This window comes from Cydia strobilella, chromosome 9 (assembly GCF_947568885.1).
Source record: "Cydia strobilella chromosome 9, ilCydStro3.1, whole genome shotgun sequence".
In the NCBI taxonomy this organism is placed as follows: Eukaryota; Metazoa; Arthropoda; class Insecta; order Lepidoptera; family Tortricidae; genus Cydia; species Cydia strobilella.
This window is the reverse complement of record NC_086049.1, coordinates 7,144,747-7,161,410: the sequence shown is the minus strand read 5'-3', so window position 1 is coordinate 7,161,410 and position 16,664 is coordinate 7,144,747. Positions and strand designations below refer to the sequence as shown.

Sequence of the window (16,664 nt, the reverse complement as noted above, 5' to 3'; positions counted from 1 at the left end):
GCAATACATGATTGGGTTGAGTAAAACGTTTTAATAATTAAAACACGTTGTTCCGTCGTAAAATGCTCCATAACAAATTTGCTGTATCTACACAAAGTAAATTTCATGCAACAACTGTCATATTTACCGCCAAAACAAAATGGCGGCAAAAAAGTTGTATACCTCCAAGTTGGCCACCCTGTATTTAAATAATTATTATAATTGCTTTTGATTTGACCATTATATTATTATGTGGCCTCTGCGTCTCTGTCCGCATTCATTTTAAAGCATCAGCTCAGTGCATATTTCTTATAATTACATTGTTATACCAGTATTGTATAGGGGCCAACAGTTATTATAATTCCATTAAACGTAATTATTTATTATGATCATCTTCATCTCATCTACTTGCTTTTATACATGATTAACGTAATATTCGGTATAACTGGTTTGACTTTCAGTATTTATTTATCAGTTTAAATAAATTTTCTGTTTTTTTTTTTCATATCATAAAGATAAGATAAAGATAGTTTATTATTCAAGTAGGCATATTACAATGCGCTTATGAACGTCAAATAAAGCTACACCGGCTCTATAGGTCTAAGGCTTAATTTAAACAGATTATCTGTTGAATAGTAAATAAAAATAAGGCACATATATGATGACACAAATTAGCAATTGAAATGCGAGCCAAATATTGTTACCCATATGAAATAATATTTTAAATACTTTGACTTAAAATGTTTTTTGATGTTTATACTACTTCAGTTGGGAAGATCTCATGTTAAAAAAAGTAAAATATATTCATATGCAAGTATTCATTTATTTACAAAATATAGCAGTAAAGAATTACAATCTCAATCTGTGCCATAGCTAAAACTGAACACACAAGTTCATGTCATGTCGCAAAAGAAAGATGTTTATCTGTCTTTCATGAGGTGTTCCATGGAGTGTGCAAAGGGGTGCAACATGCATCCTCCTGTTATTTATAACCTCTACTTATATCTAAGGAATCAATAGTGAATATTAATTATATCATACAATGTTACAAAGCAAGCAGCAGCTAAATTTATTTATTTTATCTCCATGTTTGTTGATACCTAATAAATAAATGAATATTTTTCAATTTATAAACATATTTGCATTATTTTCCAGTTATACCTGTTGTCATCTAGGCAAAAGATAGATATAATACTTTTACTTCTTGAATCCAAAGACAGGAGTGAATATGGGGCATTTTCTATGAAAAGGGACTTTATTGTCGATGGCGCTTACGCCACAGCGTCGCGCGGCATTGTATTCACATCGGAGCATAATCAATAATGGCGTAAGCGCCATCGACAATAAGGTTCCTTTTTATAGAAAATACCACATATTACTTAAACTAATAAGTTTAATATGAGTCAAAATATTTAGTGAAAAAAGCTGACAAAGTAATATTTCTCAATTAATATCCATTCGGCTACTTAAAATATATATTAAAGCAGGTCTGAATAATGTAGTGATTTCTATGAATGTACCTTTTTTCCTTTCTTAATTTTCATGAAATGTTGTCTGATGTAGCAAAGAGCACCAGGCACATCATTCGTAGCTTGAAGTTTCTGTTGAACTTCTTTACAAATCTCTTGCCCTGGTGTTATCTCCAACACTGAAATGTTGTTTCAAGTAAATAATTGGGAATAGCAGCTTTGGGTTAGCGATATCATATGTAAACTTTTTACTTCAGCCAAACAATCTGGTGTGCACAACTGCACTCCCTAGGGTGAGTGTCAAATGGTTGTGTGTCCACTCCCTGACATAAAAGATTGGTGTACTGTGAAAGCAACAAAAAGTTAACCCTTCATGGGTCTAAGGTCTAAGTTTGGATTGAAAGATGAATTTTATTTCCATAGAAAAGTGATTGTAACGTATTCTGGCAAATAAACATTTCTATTTCTATTTCTCACCTTCATAATGTTTCGTTTTTGAGTCCCTCAACAAATAAACTGAATTTCCTTTTGATTCTTTCTTTGCTTCAGTGAAGAACTGTAGAAATATCCCATCTTTCCCATCATTCCTTAATTCAATGGTAAAGTAAATTTTTAAAAATTTCTTGTAATACTTTTTTGCCATTAAAAATGCTTCATGGGTATCCTTGATTTCCATTGTAAGTAATTTTTGCTCTGAAATATAAGGTAAATCATCAAATTGAGATCAGGTCAGCAAAAGATAGAATAGGGATAGGTTAGGGAGTTGGGCAGGCGTTTAAGGGAGAGAGGTAATAATCCCCGCTCTGGATCTTGGCTGGTCTAACAAGTTTCCATCGCCATACAGCGTGGGAATGCTGCAAGCATAATTGGAACTTTTAGTGTAAACCGTTTGCATAAAAGAACCGCAAATCGATGTACAGGTTAGCGGTTTGGCACACGCATACTAGAGGTCAAAACAAAATTTTTGACCCGCAGTTCCTAAAAAAATTTCCCTTAGGAGGGGAGTGCTGAAACATTTATTTTGTTGTATGGAAAATAATATTTTTTTTTTCAAAAACCTATCGTGTGTGGTATCATACGAAAGGGGTTTTTAAGGCTATTCTAAAAATATACCACATCAATACATTTCAGCCATTTTTTTTTAAATAAAAACAAAAATAATTTTCAAAACATACCTAGTTTGGACTCCTCCAGCGAACTGTACTGCAGATACGGTACATATTAATCGTAAAATGACTTCGTATTTCTTCGTATAACTGACTTTGGAAAATTGAAAAAAAAAAAAATGTTAATTCAATGTCTTTTCTCAATGTCTGTATCTTTTTTTTCATGTAGTGTGCACAATAAAGCATTTTATTATTATTATTATTAATTTGTAAAAAATTGATAGTTGTTATTTTCAAAATTGCTTTCTTGGGGTTGGATATTAGGATATCACGTATCATTTGTGGTATAATGTACAAAAAAAATCTGCCACATCGTATCTGGAGGAGTCCAAACTAGGTATTTTTTGAAAATTATTTTTGTTTTAATTTAATGGCTGAAATGTAATGATGGGGTATATTTTTAGAATTGCCTCAAAAACCTCAAGGACGACATGGACATGGAAAGGGAGCGCAGAGCATTGACCGTTCGCTGTAATATGTTGGCCCGTAGGTTTGCACGGTGTAATGGGGATGTCAAAACTACATTATTTAAGTCGTTTTGTCAAACCTTTTACACGTGCAGCCTGTGGACTGACTATACTATGAAAACATTTAATGCTCTGCGCGTCCAGTATAACAACGGATTCAGGTTACTGTTGGGGCTACCACGGTTTGTAGCGCATCAGGTATGTTCGCCGAGGCACGCGTGGACAGCTTTATATCAATAATACGCAAGAGAACCGCTTCCCTGATGCGCCGCGTGCAGGAGAGTACCAACAGTCTCCTGAATCTGGTGTCATAGTGCCCGGCAAGTGCAGTCTGGCGGCACTGGAATTCCATTCACATGGAGTCAAGTATATAACATATTTTAAGTAGTCTGTAAGTCACTAACGTAGAAAATAAGTTTTGCTTGTAACTAACATTTCTACGGACTAATTATGTCTGATACAAATAAATTGAATTGAATTGAGAAAGCCCTTTCGTATGATAACACACACGATAGGTATTTGAAAAAAAAAAAATTTTTTTCCATACAAAAAAATAAATGTTTCAGCACTCCCCTCCTAAGGGTAATTTTTGTTTTGACCTCTAGTATGCGTGTGCCAAACGGCTAACCTGTACATCAATTTGCCGTTTTTCTTTGAAATTAGGGTCGAGCGGCTTCCACTATTTTGGGCCAGGCTTGGTGCAGGGTGGGGATGGGCATTAGTTTATGATAAAAGAGTTTTGAATGATTCACGGTTAGTTTCACTTCTTATATTGACCGGGATATAGACCGTGATTACCTTTTGTATCGTTTTTGAGCTCCCGATATTTCGACGCAGTCACCCATTGTCGCGTGACAAGACAAGAACAAGATGCATGTAACTGCGTCAAAATTAGGGCTCGCGGTCGAATCCGTGTTTCGTTTACACGTTTCGAATACCCGTTTCCGAATAATACGTAAACGGTTTTCTGGCCCGTTCCACACGTTTAATTAAGAAACGTGTAGTTAAGACCCGTGTACACGGATAAACGGATATTCGAAGATACGTATCTTATTTATCCGTGGCTCCGGACACGTCCTTGACGATAGTAGCGAAGGAACGAACGCCAGCTACAAATGAATAGACAAAAGATTCATGACGAGTTTCTGTCATATTTAACCTTGTTCCGTGGGTCATAGAGTGGAAATTCAATAAACGGTTTAGAAACTCCTTTCTTGAGCATGTATTTTTTGCTTGCAATAGGTATTAAGAGTATTCACGCTTCTTATCAAAGTATAGTATATTATATAGCACTTTAAATAGCTACTTTTTTTTACGTTGCGGGTTAGCAATATAATATAAAAACCTGCTAGTACCTATTTAAAAAAAAATATTAGAACCATCGAGTTCAGTATGTAGGCAGGAAGTCAAACTAATGTTCGAAATTGGCATTAAGTAAGTATTTATAAAAAAATACAATTTTAACTTGCTTCTTTATTTTAAGTTTAATTTGAGAACATGATATGAAATTGTATTTCTTGTCATATAATGTAGGTAAACCTTATAAAACAAAGTCCCCGGATCCGTATGTCTGTCTGTATGTTCGCGATAACCAGACCTCACCTATGAATGAAGTTTTTCTTTGGGAATGTTTATGTGTATATTTTGTTAAGGTTTTGTTTAAATTGGTAGAAATATGACGATGTTTGCTAATGAAGTTAGAAAAAATCACGCTGGCTTAATCGAAAACGCTGCCCAATCTATTTGATATCAATGTATGGTGGACTTGTCTCTTTTTCATTGGTCTACAAAAAAGTGCGCCATGGCTGTCTGTCTATATTTTAAGAATAATTAACCCATTATTAACTTCTAAAAAAAACCGGACAAGTGCGAGTCGGACTCACCCACCGAAGGTTCCGTACAAATACATCTGTAAAAATTTCAACTGTCTTTGTTTATATATATCACAATATCACGGTTCATGAGATACAGCCTAGTGAGTGGTGACAGATAAATGGACATTGAACTCTTAGTATTATTAGGCTTCCGAAGTGAATACTTGTTACAGAATGTATTTTATTATGCTTGACTCTCCATGCGAAGCCGGGGCGGGTCGCTATAGTTATTAATAAACACTTTAAATCAACTTGATAAAATTGCACCTTCTCAATAAATTCTAATTGTTTTTACTTTAGGTACCTCTTACCACAGTAAAACGCTTTTAGTGCGGTGCAGCTACAAAACAATTGAAAACATTTTCGTGTGCAGATGTTTTGACCTTATTACAACGACATAAAGCTTGTAATTGGCGGTGACACTTGTGATAATAGTTTGGGAACCTACATGTTTTCGACGATGACAAACAAAAGGATATTGGAAAACAATGGATGGATGGACCACCGGTCGGCAACGTGCGCATTTAAGTTTATTACCTGAACGCTAGTGCGAAAGTGACCAAAGTGAATTATGAATGATTACCAATTTAAAGATCTATCTTAATGTAATTAGCAATATTATCGCAAGTTATCCAAGGTAGTATCCAAGGTTTTTATGGTTCTTGGGTAAAATTACTCGATAATCCCGCTTTTGTGAACCTACTAATAAATTTTTTGCGCCGTTGGCAGGTTTGTTGTTTTTGCAAAGCAGTAATAGATCCGAGATAAAAATAACCACGAAATAATTAAACTGTTATTTTTAATTAATATTGTATTCTGTCTGCACACCTATTATTAACGAAAATACTATACCATTATGTAATTATAAAAAAAAACTATGATCGATATCAAATTTTTGTAATTAGCTTAGAAGCAATCGGTTTTATTAAACGATATAAATAGTTTAAAATAAAAAGTATGTATACCTACTATTAAACATAGCAAGATTAGGAAGATGGCTCAGTACCTATGTTTTATCAATACGGTTAAAAACAATTAAAAAAAAAAGTAATTGTGCGGTTTTATGAAACCACGATGCAAGTGAAACTTTTTTCGGATTGTTGGCATTTAACTAAAAAAAATCGGAAATTAATTCGATTTACGGTATTAAAATCGCGGTTTTAATCTTTACTTAATAAATTGGGGCGATAGAATAAAAGCTTCACTTTAAAAATCGTACGACAAACGAATTCATCTGAAGTCAACATAATAATAGTGGACCTTGTTACCATTGTACATTGGCTCAAACTGGTTCGGAGTATTTGGACCCGTTCGGAACGGTCTTAAGTACCCGTGTAAACGGAGATACGTGTCTGAGATACGTTTCTTGGGAACGTTCCTTCGAAACGTTTTCGAATCCCGGCGGTTCCGTGTAAACCGGGTTCTTAGTACCGCCGGGCTTAAGAACACGGGTATTCGTATCGGCGTGTAACACGGATACCGGGAGCCCTAGTCAAAATATCGGGAGCTCAAAAACCATGCACAAGGTAATCACGGTCTATATCCCGGTCATTATAAGCCATTACTTTATGGTTGTTTTTGACGAAGCTTGTTGCAGAAATTATGATTTGTATTAGTGTTAATGTACTTAAGAAGAAGCTCGACGAAACTAGCAGGAGCGGGCATAGTGATCCCTAAACTGGGAGAGAAAGTATCAATACCACTGGGTAGATATGCTAGCGTGTTCCAAGCAGAGGTATGTGCTATAGCGCACTGCGCACGTATAGTAAAAGAGAGTGTACAGCAAGAGGGTGATGTTGTAATATACACAGATAGCCAAGCAGCACTGAAGGCACTAAAGAAAATATCTGTTACCTCCTCTCTGGTGGCGAGAATGTCGAGAGGAGCTTATCTCGATAAGCAAGCAAAAAAGCGTTACGGTGGCATGGGTATCAGGACACCAGGGAGTAACGGGAAATGAGAAAGCGGACGAGCTGGCGAGGATAGGGGCGGAGATGGGATATATAGGTCCGGAACCGGCTCTGCCCATTTCAGCGGATGTCACGAAGGGAGTCATAGAGAAGGTAAAATAGATAAAAGCACAGAGAGTATGGGAAGAAAGAGGCTGGATGCAGACAGTCGAAGATGATGATTAAAGGTATAGATCACAGGAGAACCAGGTATCATTTGAAACTAGGTAAGAGCAGTCTAAGATTATTGACAGGTATCATTATAGGTCATAACACTCTCAATAGACACCTTAAGATAATGGAAATTAGTAGAGACGCGTCCTGTCCACATTGTGGTAAGTTGGAGACTAGCTTTTACTTACTAGCAGTATGTATTATGTATGCGGCATCCCGATATAATACATTCGGTAGACACGCTGGAAGAGAATGAACTAAAGGACGTCGAACTTAAAGATATCCTTCTGTTCTGCAGGAAAACAAGAAGATTTGAGGAGAATAGTATGGGAATGCCGCTGGGACAGTAACCTGCAGCTCCAACTTCAGGGAACTGGGCTGAATGAACGCGACACGTGATCGATAGCCCGCCTGCTTCCGACCGGGCGTCCCTACACTACATCTACATCTAGTGTTAATGTAGAATTAAGGTCATGATGATGCTTGTGCGGATTACGTTTGTGTTTTGACAAAGCATGTGGCGGATTACCTTTTTGTATGATTTGATTGTTTGAATTAAATAAAATAAAAACCTGCAAGAATTTGTTTACTGGCAAACTTAGACCTCTAGAACTTGACCTGTCAAAAGCCGTTACTCACCGTGAATTAAGGCGTAATTAGAGTGACAGAGAAAGGTCCCCGCAATTCGCGAACTTTGGTGTTCGTGGTAGGCCCTCACATTTTCTATAAAATCGCGTGAGCGTGTTAGGGCTTTGAGTCTTACTGCAGGCATGTGTATTACATGATTTTTAGGGTTCCGTACCTCAAAAGGAAAAAACGGAACCCTTATAGGATCACTCGTGCGTCTGTCTGTCCGTCTGTCACAGCCTATTTTCTCCAAAACTACTGGCCCAATAAAGTTAAAATTTGGTATACATATGTAGGTTTGTGACCCATAGACGGACATGTAATGTAAACAAATGAATTTTAAACACGGGGGCCACTTTTGGGGGGTAAATTAGAAAATTAAAAAATAAAGTTTTTCAAACTACATTGTGTTACATATCAAATGAAAGAGCTCATTGTGAGAATCTTAAATATATATTTTTTGAAAAAAATACTCAAAATAGATCTTTACCTATAGATCACAGGAAAACCTATTAGAAATGTGCAGTCAAGCGTGAGTTGGACTTAGTTACTTAGTTTTTGATTCGACCCCTACGGGTTTTTAGACATTTCATTCACGTTTCACATAAAAAATACGTAGTTTAAATTGTGTAATGTACGGAACCCTTGGAACGCGAGTCCTATTCTCTTAACGTGTGCAATTTTTATAAAAAAAAATTTAGTGCATTATGCACGAATTACAGAGATTGTAACAATATTTGTTACTAAAATACAAACCTGACTTAAATTTGCTGTATTCCACCTGTTGTTGCTCGTATTCTTCAACTTTGGATTTAATATCGTGTACCAATTGTTTGTTTTTTTCAGTTATCACCCTTAATTCGTCGTCACTGTTCTTAGCTGAACTTACAGAGTAATTTAGGTTCTGTGTTTGGAAACCTAACTGGTTCGCAATTTGTTTAGATAAATCTCCCTCATCAGATTTGAACTCACAGAATAACTGTTCATCAATTTGTTTAATATCTATTTTGAAGTCCCATGTTTCGTCGATTACACTCATGTTTACAAATTCTATGCTGAACTTTTACAAATAAGAAAAAATAGCACTAACAATGATAGTCTTAATAACCGACTATTTGGTTCAAAATTTCAAACGCTATAAAAAAATCTTCTTGACAATAGAGAGATGTATTTTTGCGCACAAAATGGCATTTAAGCTTCTACAGCCCTTGCAACAAATGGCATGTGTCACCGACGATAATGTCGATAATAGCATGCGATTTGCAATACATTACTATGGATTCGCACGTCGCTTCGACGTGTGAGCGGGCGGAATGTTGATATAAAATATAATACGCGTTATACGCGCATAGCGTTGTCTCGCTCAAATATCGGAACGACGTGTGCAGTGTGCCATACGCCTTAACCACAGGTATACATCCCAAATCACATGGGATTATCGTGACGTGTGGAGAGCTTATTAAAAGCCTCTACTGCAGGCCCCATATGCACGAGAGCTTTTACAACGCGCGTTAAAAAAGCGTTTGAATGACACAAATGGACAGCCATGTATCTGTTCACACGAGGGCGGTTTTTAAGCGCGGCGCTTTTTATCGAGCATTGTTCGATTTTCGGCGTTGAGCGTTGACCGTTAATTGAATTGAGCATAAGGAACTCCGTGTATCTGCGGGGCTACCGCGAAAACCGAAATTCGCAAATTGCGGGCATTTTTCTCTTTTACTCCAATTAAGGCGTAATTAGAGAGACAGAGACTGCCCACGATTTGCGAACTTCGATTTTCGCGGTGGCCCCTCTGTTCTCACAAGCGTTAAAAAAGCCCCGGCGCTGCTGTCAGTTAGTTGTCAAGTGTCAATCTTTGGTGTCAATCATCATGGCTGTGCCGAATTCGTAATAATAGTACATTATTGTCGAGGCTCGGAAGTAGCTACTTGCTGGCTGAGGATTCGTTTTAAACGGACGACCTTGGGAGTCCGTTTAATTGAATCCGAAGCCAGCAAGTAGCCTTCCTGCCGAGTCATATATAGTGCTCTTCTCAATAATGGCGCAATAAATACAAATATAATAGAAATATTTTACAGAAGCAACGTTCTTACGTATATATTTTCACAGGAAAAAGTAAAAACAATTGATAAGATTTGCTTTGCCGCCTTTTGATTTTTTTTAATTTAAAAACGAAGTGTATTTTTCTGCCGAAAATACGCCAACCTATTTGAGACAGCTAAATAGTCGCAGTACCAACATTATAATAATAAGTACTGATCATCTGTTTGGCTGTTTAATGGACCTATGCCTTCATTTGATATGGCCACTTCAACTTTTAAAAAGTTTGGAACTCGACAAATAATGGAATTTGTATGCAACATTGCAGTCCCGAAATCGAGACTGCAATGTTTTTAACTTTTTAATTTTTGACTGACCATAAACTACGCACTTCGCGACCTACTTTTTAACCGGCAACGTCGACTTTGCCGTCCATTTTTAAGAAAATAACTATGTGGGAGTTCGATCCCGAATTGTTAATTCTAGAAGTCTAGTCTCGGACATTACTCTATGTTAAATCTTTACCATATAGTACTTAAAAATGAAGCGTTTTTATTACTACACGTCCACAAGGAAGGGAGGACGAATCACAAGTGATTTTTAAGCGTTCATATGAACACAAATATTAGAAACGGTAAAAAAGCGCCAACGTCGGGTTTTAACGCGACGCTTTTTAAGCTCTCGTGCCCCATAGGCACTTATAAAGTTTAAACCGGGAATTAGTTTAATATTCTTTTATTTTCGGCCTTGTTTCGACGTTCAAAAACTGATCTCAAATAGGTTTTTGTATTGCGTCTCACGTCACGTCAAGCAAAATGTGAGATGGAAATACACATTGGACCAGAACCAATCAGAACAAGCATTGGACTAAGATATTGGACAGATGGAATATGGAATACCATCCTACCAACCTACCATAGCATCCATAGCATCCTACGAAAAGCGAGGGAGGGCGCCACTGCCACTAGAAGAAGTCTGAATAGTCTATAGTCTGATTACTCTGATCTGATTGTTGCCACCTGCATTGATAAGTTGATAACTGTGCAAATATTATATAGTTATTTTGACTGAAATCAAATGAATTATCTCGTGTTACCCAGTAATGAGGAGAATAATCGCTAGCTTGGGCTACAAACATTACTAATTTGTGTTCTAAAGTAAAGGCTCAAGATTAAATAGAGTGGATTGGACTATATTTCCAATACGCTGACAATGTTTTGGTGTATGTCATGTCCAGTCATATCATTGGACATACTAAAGGAATGAATCCGTGTTATAATACGGGTAAGTATTTAATCTTACATTACATTTGATTTACATTTTACGTGTTGTGATCTAGTCCGTTCTAATTCTTTTTTTTTGTTTCTTTTAGGTATATTAACATAACTACAGGTTTTTGTCGAAAACACTTCACGAGTCGGATTGTCATTATGTTTTATAGTATTCTTGATACAAAATTTCGTAAGTGTACTTGGACCGTTCGTGACTTCAATGAGTGTTTTATATCTGTAAAGAAACTATTCCACAAATTGTCCAATGGGCCATTGTCTCAGCTGTTTCGAAAATCAAGCTAATGCTAATGTCACAGCCTCCAATAGAAGTAAAGATGGTAAATACTCTTGCTCTTACTTATTAGTTTAAATTGATATGATTATCCCTGGAAATAAAATGTAACAAAATTAAATTGCATAACTAATTTTATCCATGTAGAGTCAGCCAAGCTATCAATCGGCGTACATTTTTGTATGTGTGTACATTTAAATCTATTTGCAAATTATTTATCTTTAGAAAGCTTGTACATTACAACATTAGATCCATTTTTAAAAACATTTGTGTTTTACATTGCAGATATGACAGAGATTGTAGCTTCCCACCAGGTGCCTGCTGTTACTATTACTGATTATTTACAAGAAGTGCCACTACTGCCTGACAATGACAACATTGTGAACAATTGCCGCTATGCTAGTAACATGAATAATGATAACATAATAAATACCTTTGGTGAAACATGTTCAACAGAAATGGTAAACTCACAGAAGTCATATACTGACCAGGTTCCTAAACCTTTCTACCAAAAGTTACCATCCATTCCGAGAACAATGTCCTCACTGGCATCAAGTGAACCTCGTGTCTCGGAATGTAAGATAAATCAGTTGTTTGATCAATACAAGGACTCATTGGAAGATGCCATCCTTGCTGAAGGCATTGAAAATCTTTGTAATGACTTACAATTGAATCCAGATGATTTTAAGGTCCTTGTACTTGCTTGGAAATTAAATGCTAGTCAAATGTGTAGGTTCACAAAAACAGAATTCATACAAGGGTTAAAGAATATGAAGACGGACTCTATTAAAGGCATACAACATAAATTAAATGAGGTAATAAGTGAGCTGAATAGAGAATCTGAGCAGTTTAAAGACTTGTATAGATTTACATTTAAATTTGGGTTGGATGTTAGCACTGGTCAAAGAATATTACCATCAGATATAGCTATTTTGCTGTGGAGGTTAGTTTTCACAAACAACGAGCCACCTATACTTGATTGTTGGCTTAGTTATTTAGAAAAGAACACTCACGTCAGAGGAATCCCCAAGGACACATGGTACATGTTCTTGAACTTTTGTGAATTTGTGGGTGATGATCTCAGCAGCTATGATGACACAGAGGCTTGGCCAAGTCTCTTTGATGACTTTGTGGAACATGAAAATGATCAAGTCAATCAAAATGTCACAAAGAATGACATCAAAATACAGGATTGAATTCCTACATTTGCCAAAATATAGTATAAGTACTTAATAAAAAAATATTGATATTGAAGAGACTGATATATCCTGTATTGGTTAATACATAAATTTTTGTGAATGGATTATTATCATGCAGTTTGGATCTGTACTATCTGTACGTAGTAAACCACTGATGTATTTTCAGAATGTCTTGTTTTTGTATTAAAAATAGATATTTTTTTATTGGTGAGTTATAAACACATGAGGTCATTATGGCTCTATATGCATTAATTTATTATAAATTTATTTAGAATTATCAGTTCCTGGAAATGATAAGGTATCTAGTGATCAGTCAACTGCAAAGTTTTTGTGTCAAATATTACGCATCTCTTTTATTTTGGTACCTGGCTATAAGAAAAAAACATTATTTGTAAATATATTGCTATATTTGTAAATAATAGTTTTGGTTAATTTTCAAGTACATAGTGTAAAAGTTTTGTAAAGATATTCCAGCTTGGAATTTTATTATTTGAGGGAAATACCAAAAACGGTAAATGTTCTAAGGTCCCTCACTCATTGTAGCTTCAGATGGTCCACATTGCCTGCAGAGCTAGTCTTTATTACTTACATTTTGTCCATTTCTAACGCCATTGAATGTCAGACAAATCATTGCACAAACAAATTTCCTGGCATGAGGTAGCGAAAAGGTCCCTGTAAGTAATAATTATTGTCTTGCTGCAGAAATTCCATCTTTAATATTTTAGTTAGTGTATCAAGTAAAAAATATTTAAATACAAATTAAGTTTTTCCTTTCTAGATTCTTGACTACCCACTTGTTTGTCGAGCGTTATTAAGAATATCTGAGGGCTTACCGCGAAAATCGAAATCTCGTTATCTGCCTCCCTATCGCTCGTATAAGTCGTAAAAAAGTGATATAAAGGCACATAACAAAATTTCAATCAGCTTTTTGGTCTGGCATTACTGCTCAGCAAGCAATGCAATAGCAAGTCTTCCTTACGGCTGAATAACTTTTTGACCGCCAAAGACGTCAACTGACACGCGTGGCTAAAGTCCAAAATCAACCTTCGTGCATTTGGACAAGATTCACGATAACGCGCCGCACATGATATATTCAATATCAGAATGGAAATTGTACAACAAATCCCGGTTAAACAATTTTCCATCCATGTTAACAACAACGACCCATCACTTTCAGAGCATGAGAAATGAAAAGGCAATTCGGAGATAACACGTTTGGGTACTTAATGCAGGTTGACCGACCGCCCACATTTACATACAGGTCAGTACTTAAGTTGATAACAAAAAGGTGTTACTCACATAAATTTGAACCATTTAAGTAGAACGCTAAAATATCCTTGTAAACGGGCTTGATCCTTCTCACTAATAGAAATTCCCACTAGTTACCAGTGGTAGCTACCGGGAATTTTTTTCCCCAACTTTTACCAATGGTAACTACTGGGAAAGAAAATGACAGTAGTTACCACCAAACCGAGTTGGTGGTTGGGATTTTTATTCACTTGTTACCACTGGTAAAAGGTGGGATTTTTTTTCTTCGTAATTACCACCAAAACTGAAGTTCAAAACTAATAAAAACAATATAAATATAGAGTTTGTAATAAATAATGATATGTCGATTAGTGTTCCTGCCTGCCTGACTGCCTTAAAGTGAGCAAAAATAGTCTGATTTTGATTGATTTGTTTGTTCGTTCATATAATTAATTCAAATTACAATTAATAAGATAAATTTCATCCAAACGTTAATTTCTCCTTAACTTATTTAGTTTTTGCACTTGTAAGGTCAATGCGGTCATTTCCGTCAACGGGGCATTTCCGTCAAACGGCGTTTGCGGCTATACAAACAACAGTACACACTTACTGACTCGACCGGTAAAACAGCGAGAAAATTTAATACCCGCAGTCAAAAACAGTTGGCACTGTCTAGCCAGTGAATGGATAAAAAACCGCTTTCAAAGTTTAGTTGCGCTCCGAGCTCGAACGCGAGTGTAGTATGCTGCTGTGTTTCGTGACAGTGCGATGAGAAAATGTAAGTTACGGCTTAGTAAGTAGGTTTATTATATAGTTCGATATGCATGCTTGCTGGTAGTTTTATCAATTTTCAATTATAAGCTGTTTGTGAGAAACTATGGGTGGTTAAATATTCGTATTAACAAAATGATCGAGCAGACAAATCCGTCAATTGCGAAACGGACAAAATCGTCATGTGCCGGAATTTCCCCATTTCATATATTGCCAACCTTTTTGATTTGACTTAAACATAAATAATAACTATGAAACTAAATATCGAGTTTAAGTCTCGATTTAATGTTAATATCGTCGGCTAAAGTCGCAAACCTCGTAACTCAACCTGACCAAATTTTACAGGAGGCACAAAAAACTTCATTGTCGATTTTTTTATGCAGACGCTTAGTGTTTTTTTTACAAAATGTTAACTCAAATGAAGCCGTCAGATTTATTTATGTATTTATTTAAACTTTATAGCACAAAATACAATTTTTTTTTACTAATGATTGTACACATTTATTCAATAAAAAATGTTATCTGAACCCAGAAAATATGGAGTTACGAGTTTTTCTTAAGGAAATCGTAAAACTATTATTTGTATATAATGGGAGTCAGGAGTTTTGCCCAAAAAATTGATGAAAATCTTTTAATCCGAACAAGTTAGGTATTGTAGATTTGTAAAATAATAAAAATAATTCAAATTTGTGGGTTTGCTTAACACAGCTATTTTCATGCATGTCTACATACACATCTGGTATGACTGTATACATCTTAGCATGTGTTGATTAGTCCATATACGATTATCATTATTTTGTGAACTTTTTATAATATACCGGATTATATCGTAAATATGAGTTATACGGTTCAACAATCATGTCAGTAAGGGGAGTTAAGAAAAAGAGGTGTAAAACTAAGCAGGTCGAAGGACAAAGTTATTAAGATATAGTATTATTGTATGTATTAAATATGATTTGTAAGTAATCGAATTTAAACTGTTGTGAGACATACTAACATTAAATAATTAGGAGACCTAGGCTCTCCGAAACATGTCGCGCGAGTGACTAAAACAAGTGAATCTAAACCGTGAAATTATTTAATGATTTGTAAGTAATTAAAAATATTGTCGCGCCCATAATTACTTGGACACTGTACTTCAGACCTTACTCAACAGTGGCACCAACTGATGAGCACAAAAACAGTAGTTATTAAAAACATGTAGTTGACGGATTTTCCCTAGGGTTTGGGAATCTGTTTTAAAAGGTTTACTACTCATAGGCCGGAATTGTCCCAAAAAAATATACTTTGCAATACAATCGAAAATAAAGCTTATATTGAGTTCGCTAAGGTTTAGTTTTGATTAAGAGTATAGCGGTATTTGTTCACTTGACGGATATGTTTGTAATACGTCACGATACAAGAAAAATCGTTGGTTGACGGAATAGCCCCAAACCGTAGGGAAAATCCGTCAACTGACACGTTTTAAGTAAAAAAACATATTTAAATAACTAACGTTACTAGCATTTTAATATGAGTACCTTCATATAGTTAAAGAAATGCTTAATCTATTACAGTGATCAGGTTTATTAAAAAGTAAATATCATCATAGTTATGACCGCCCAAAGTGAACTAATGAAAAAGTATGACGGAAATGCCCTCATTGACCTTACCGGTAAAATGTTTTTAATATTTTTACTTTAATTACCTTTTAAGGCAGTTTACTTAAACACTAATCGACTTTTAATTATTTATTAAAGTACTCTATATTTATTTTATACACTACTATTTATATTGTTTTGATTACTACTGAACTGTAACAAAATTTTAGTGTTAACTACTTACTGGAAAAAAAAATCCACCTTTCCCAGTAATTACCACTGATAAGATGGGGAAAAAAAAATCCCAGTAGTTACCACTGGTAACAACTTGGTTGAGTAACTAGTGGGAATAACCCACACAATGGAGCATGTGTCACATGGGAGCAAGGCGGCGTTCACACTTCGGAGCGACGACCAGTGCTGCGATTTTTTTTCACTTTGTACTGTAGAATCTCGATTTGTATGCAAAAATTGCATAGATAAAGACCCCAGTAATCAGTGTTGAAGGATGGTCCATAAGAAGCCATCGCCATTGTGTACAGGGGGCAATGGTATACA

At 35.6% G+C, this 16,664-nt stretch overlaps 2 protein-coding genes across 2 annotated transcripts; one reads left to right on the top strand and one right to left on the bottom strand.

Annotated features, from left to right (window-relative positions):
• Positions 1–782: 782 nt before the first annotated feature.
• On the bottom strand, positions 783–8,835 carry LOC134744149 (uncharacterized). The gene is made up of 3 exons (XM_063677853.1): positions 8,462–8,835; positions 1,926–2,141; positions 783–1,627 (listed from the first exon to the last, which is right to left on the bottom strand). The coding sequence occupies exons 1-3, from the start codon at positions 8,742–8,744 to the stop codon at positions 1,488–1,490; spliced, it is 639 nt and encodes a 212-aa protein (XP_063533923.1). The 5' UTR covers positions 8,745–8,835; the 3' UTR covers positions 783–1,487.
• Positions 8,836–10,765: 1,930 nt separating this feature from the next.
• Positions 10,766–13,340, top strand: LOC134744148 (DCN1-like protein 3). Its single transcript, XM_063677852.1, has 3 exons — positions 10,766–11,029; positions 11,118–11,354; positions 11,594–13,340. Exons 2-3 carry the CDS (start codon positions 11,282–11,284, stop codon positions 12,502–12,504), a joined length of 984 nt encoding a protein of 327 aa, XP_063533922.1. The 5' UTR covers positions 10,766–11,029; positions 11,118–11,281; the 3' UTR covers positions 12,505–13,340.
• Positions 13,341–16,664: the final 3,324 nt, after the last annotated feature.

Excerpts from the sequence above, each read along its gene's own strand:
- LOC134744149 (XM_063677853.1), bottom strand. The coding sequence starts at position 8,744 with ATGAGTGTAATCGACGAAACATGGGACTTCAAAATAGATATTAAACAA. Across the intron at positions 2,142-8,461 it reads ATACAGCAAATTTAAGTCAG|AGCAAAAATTACTTACAATG; the intron begins GTTTGTATTTTA and ends CTTATATTTCAG. Across the intron at positions 1,628-1,925 it reads AAAAACGAAACATTATGAAG|TGTTGGAGATAACACCAGGG; the intron begins GTGAGAAATAGA and ends ACAACATTTCAG.
- LOC134744148 (XM_063677852.1), top strand. The coding sequence starts at position 11,282 with ATGGGCCATTGTCTCAGCTGTTTCGAAAATCAAGCTAATGCTAATGTC. Across the intron at positions 11,355-11,593 it reads CTCCAATAGAAGTAAAGATG|ATATGACAGAGATTGTAGCT; the intron begins GTAAATACTCTT and ends TTTACATTGCAG.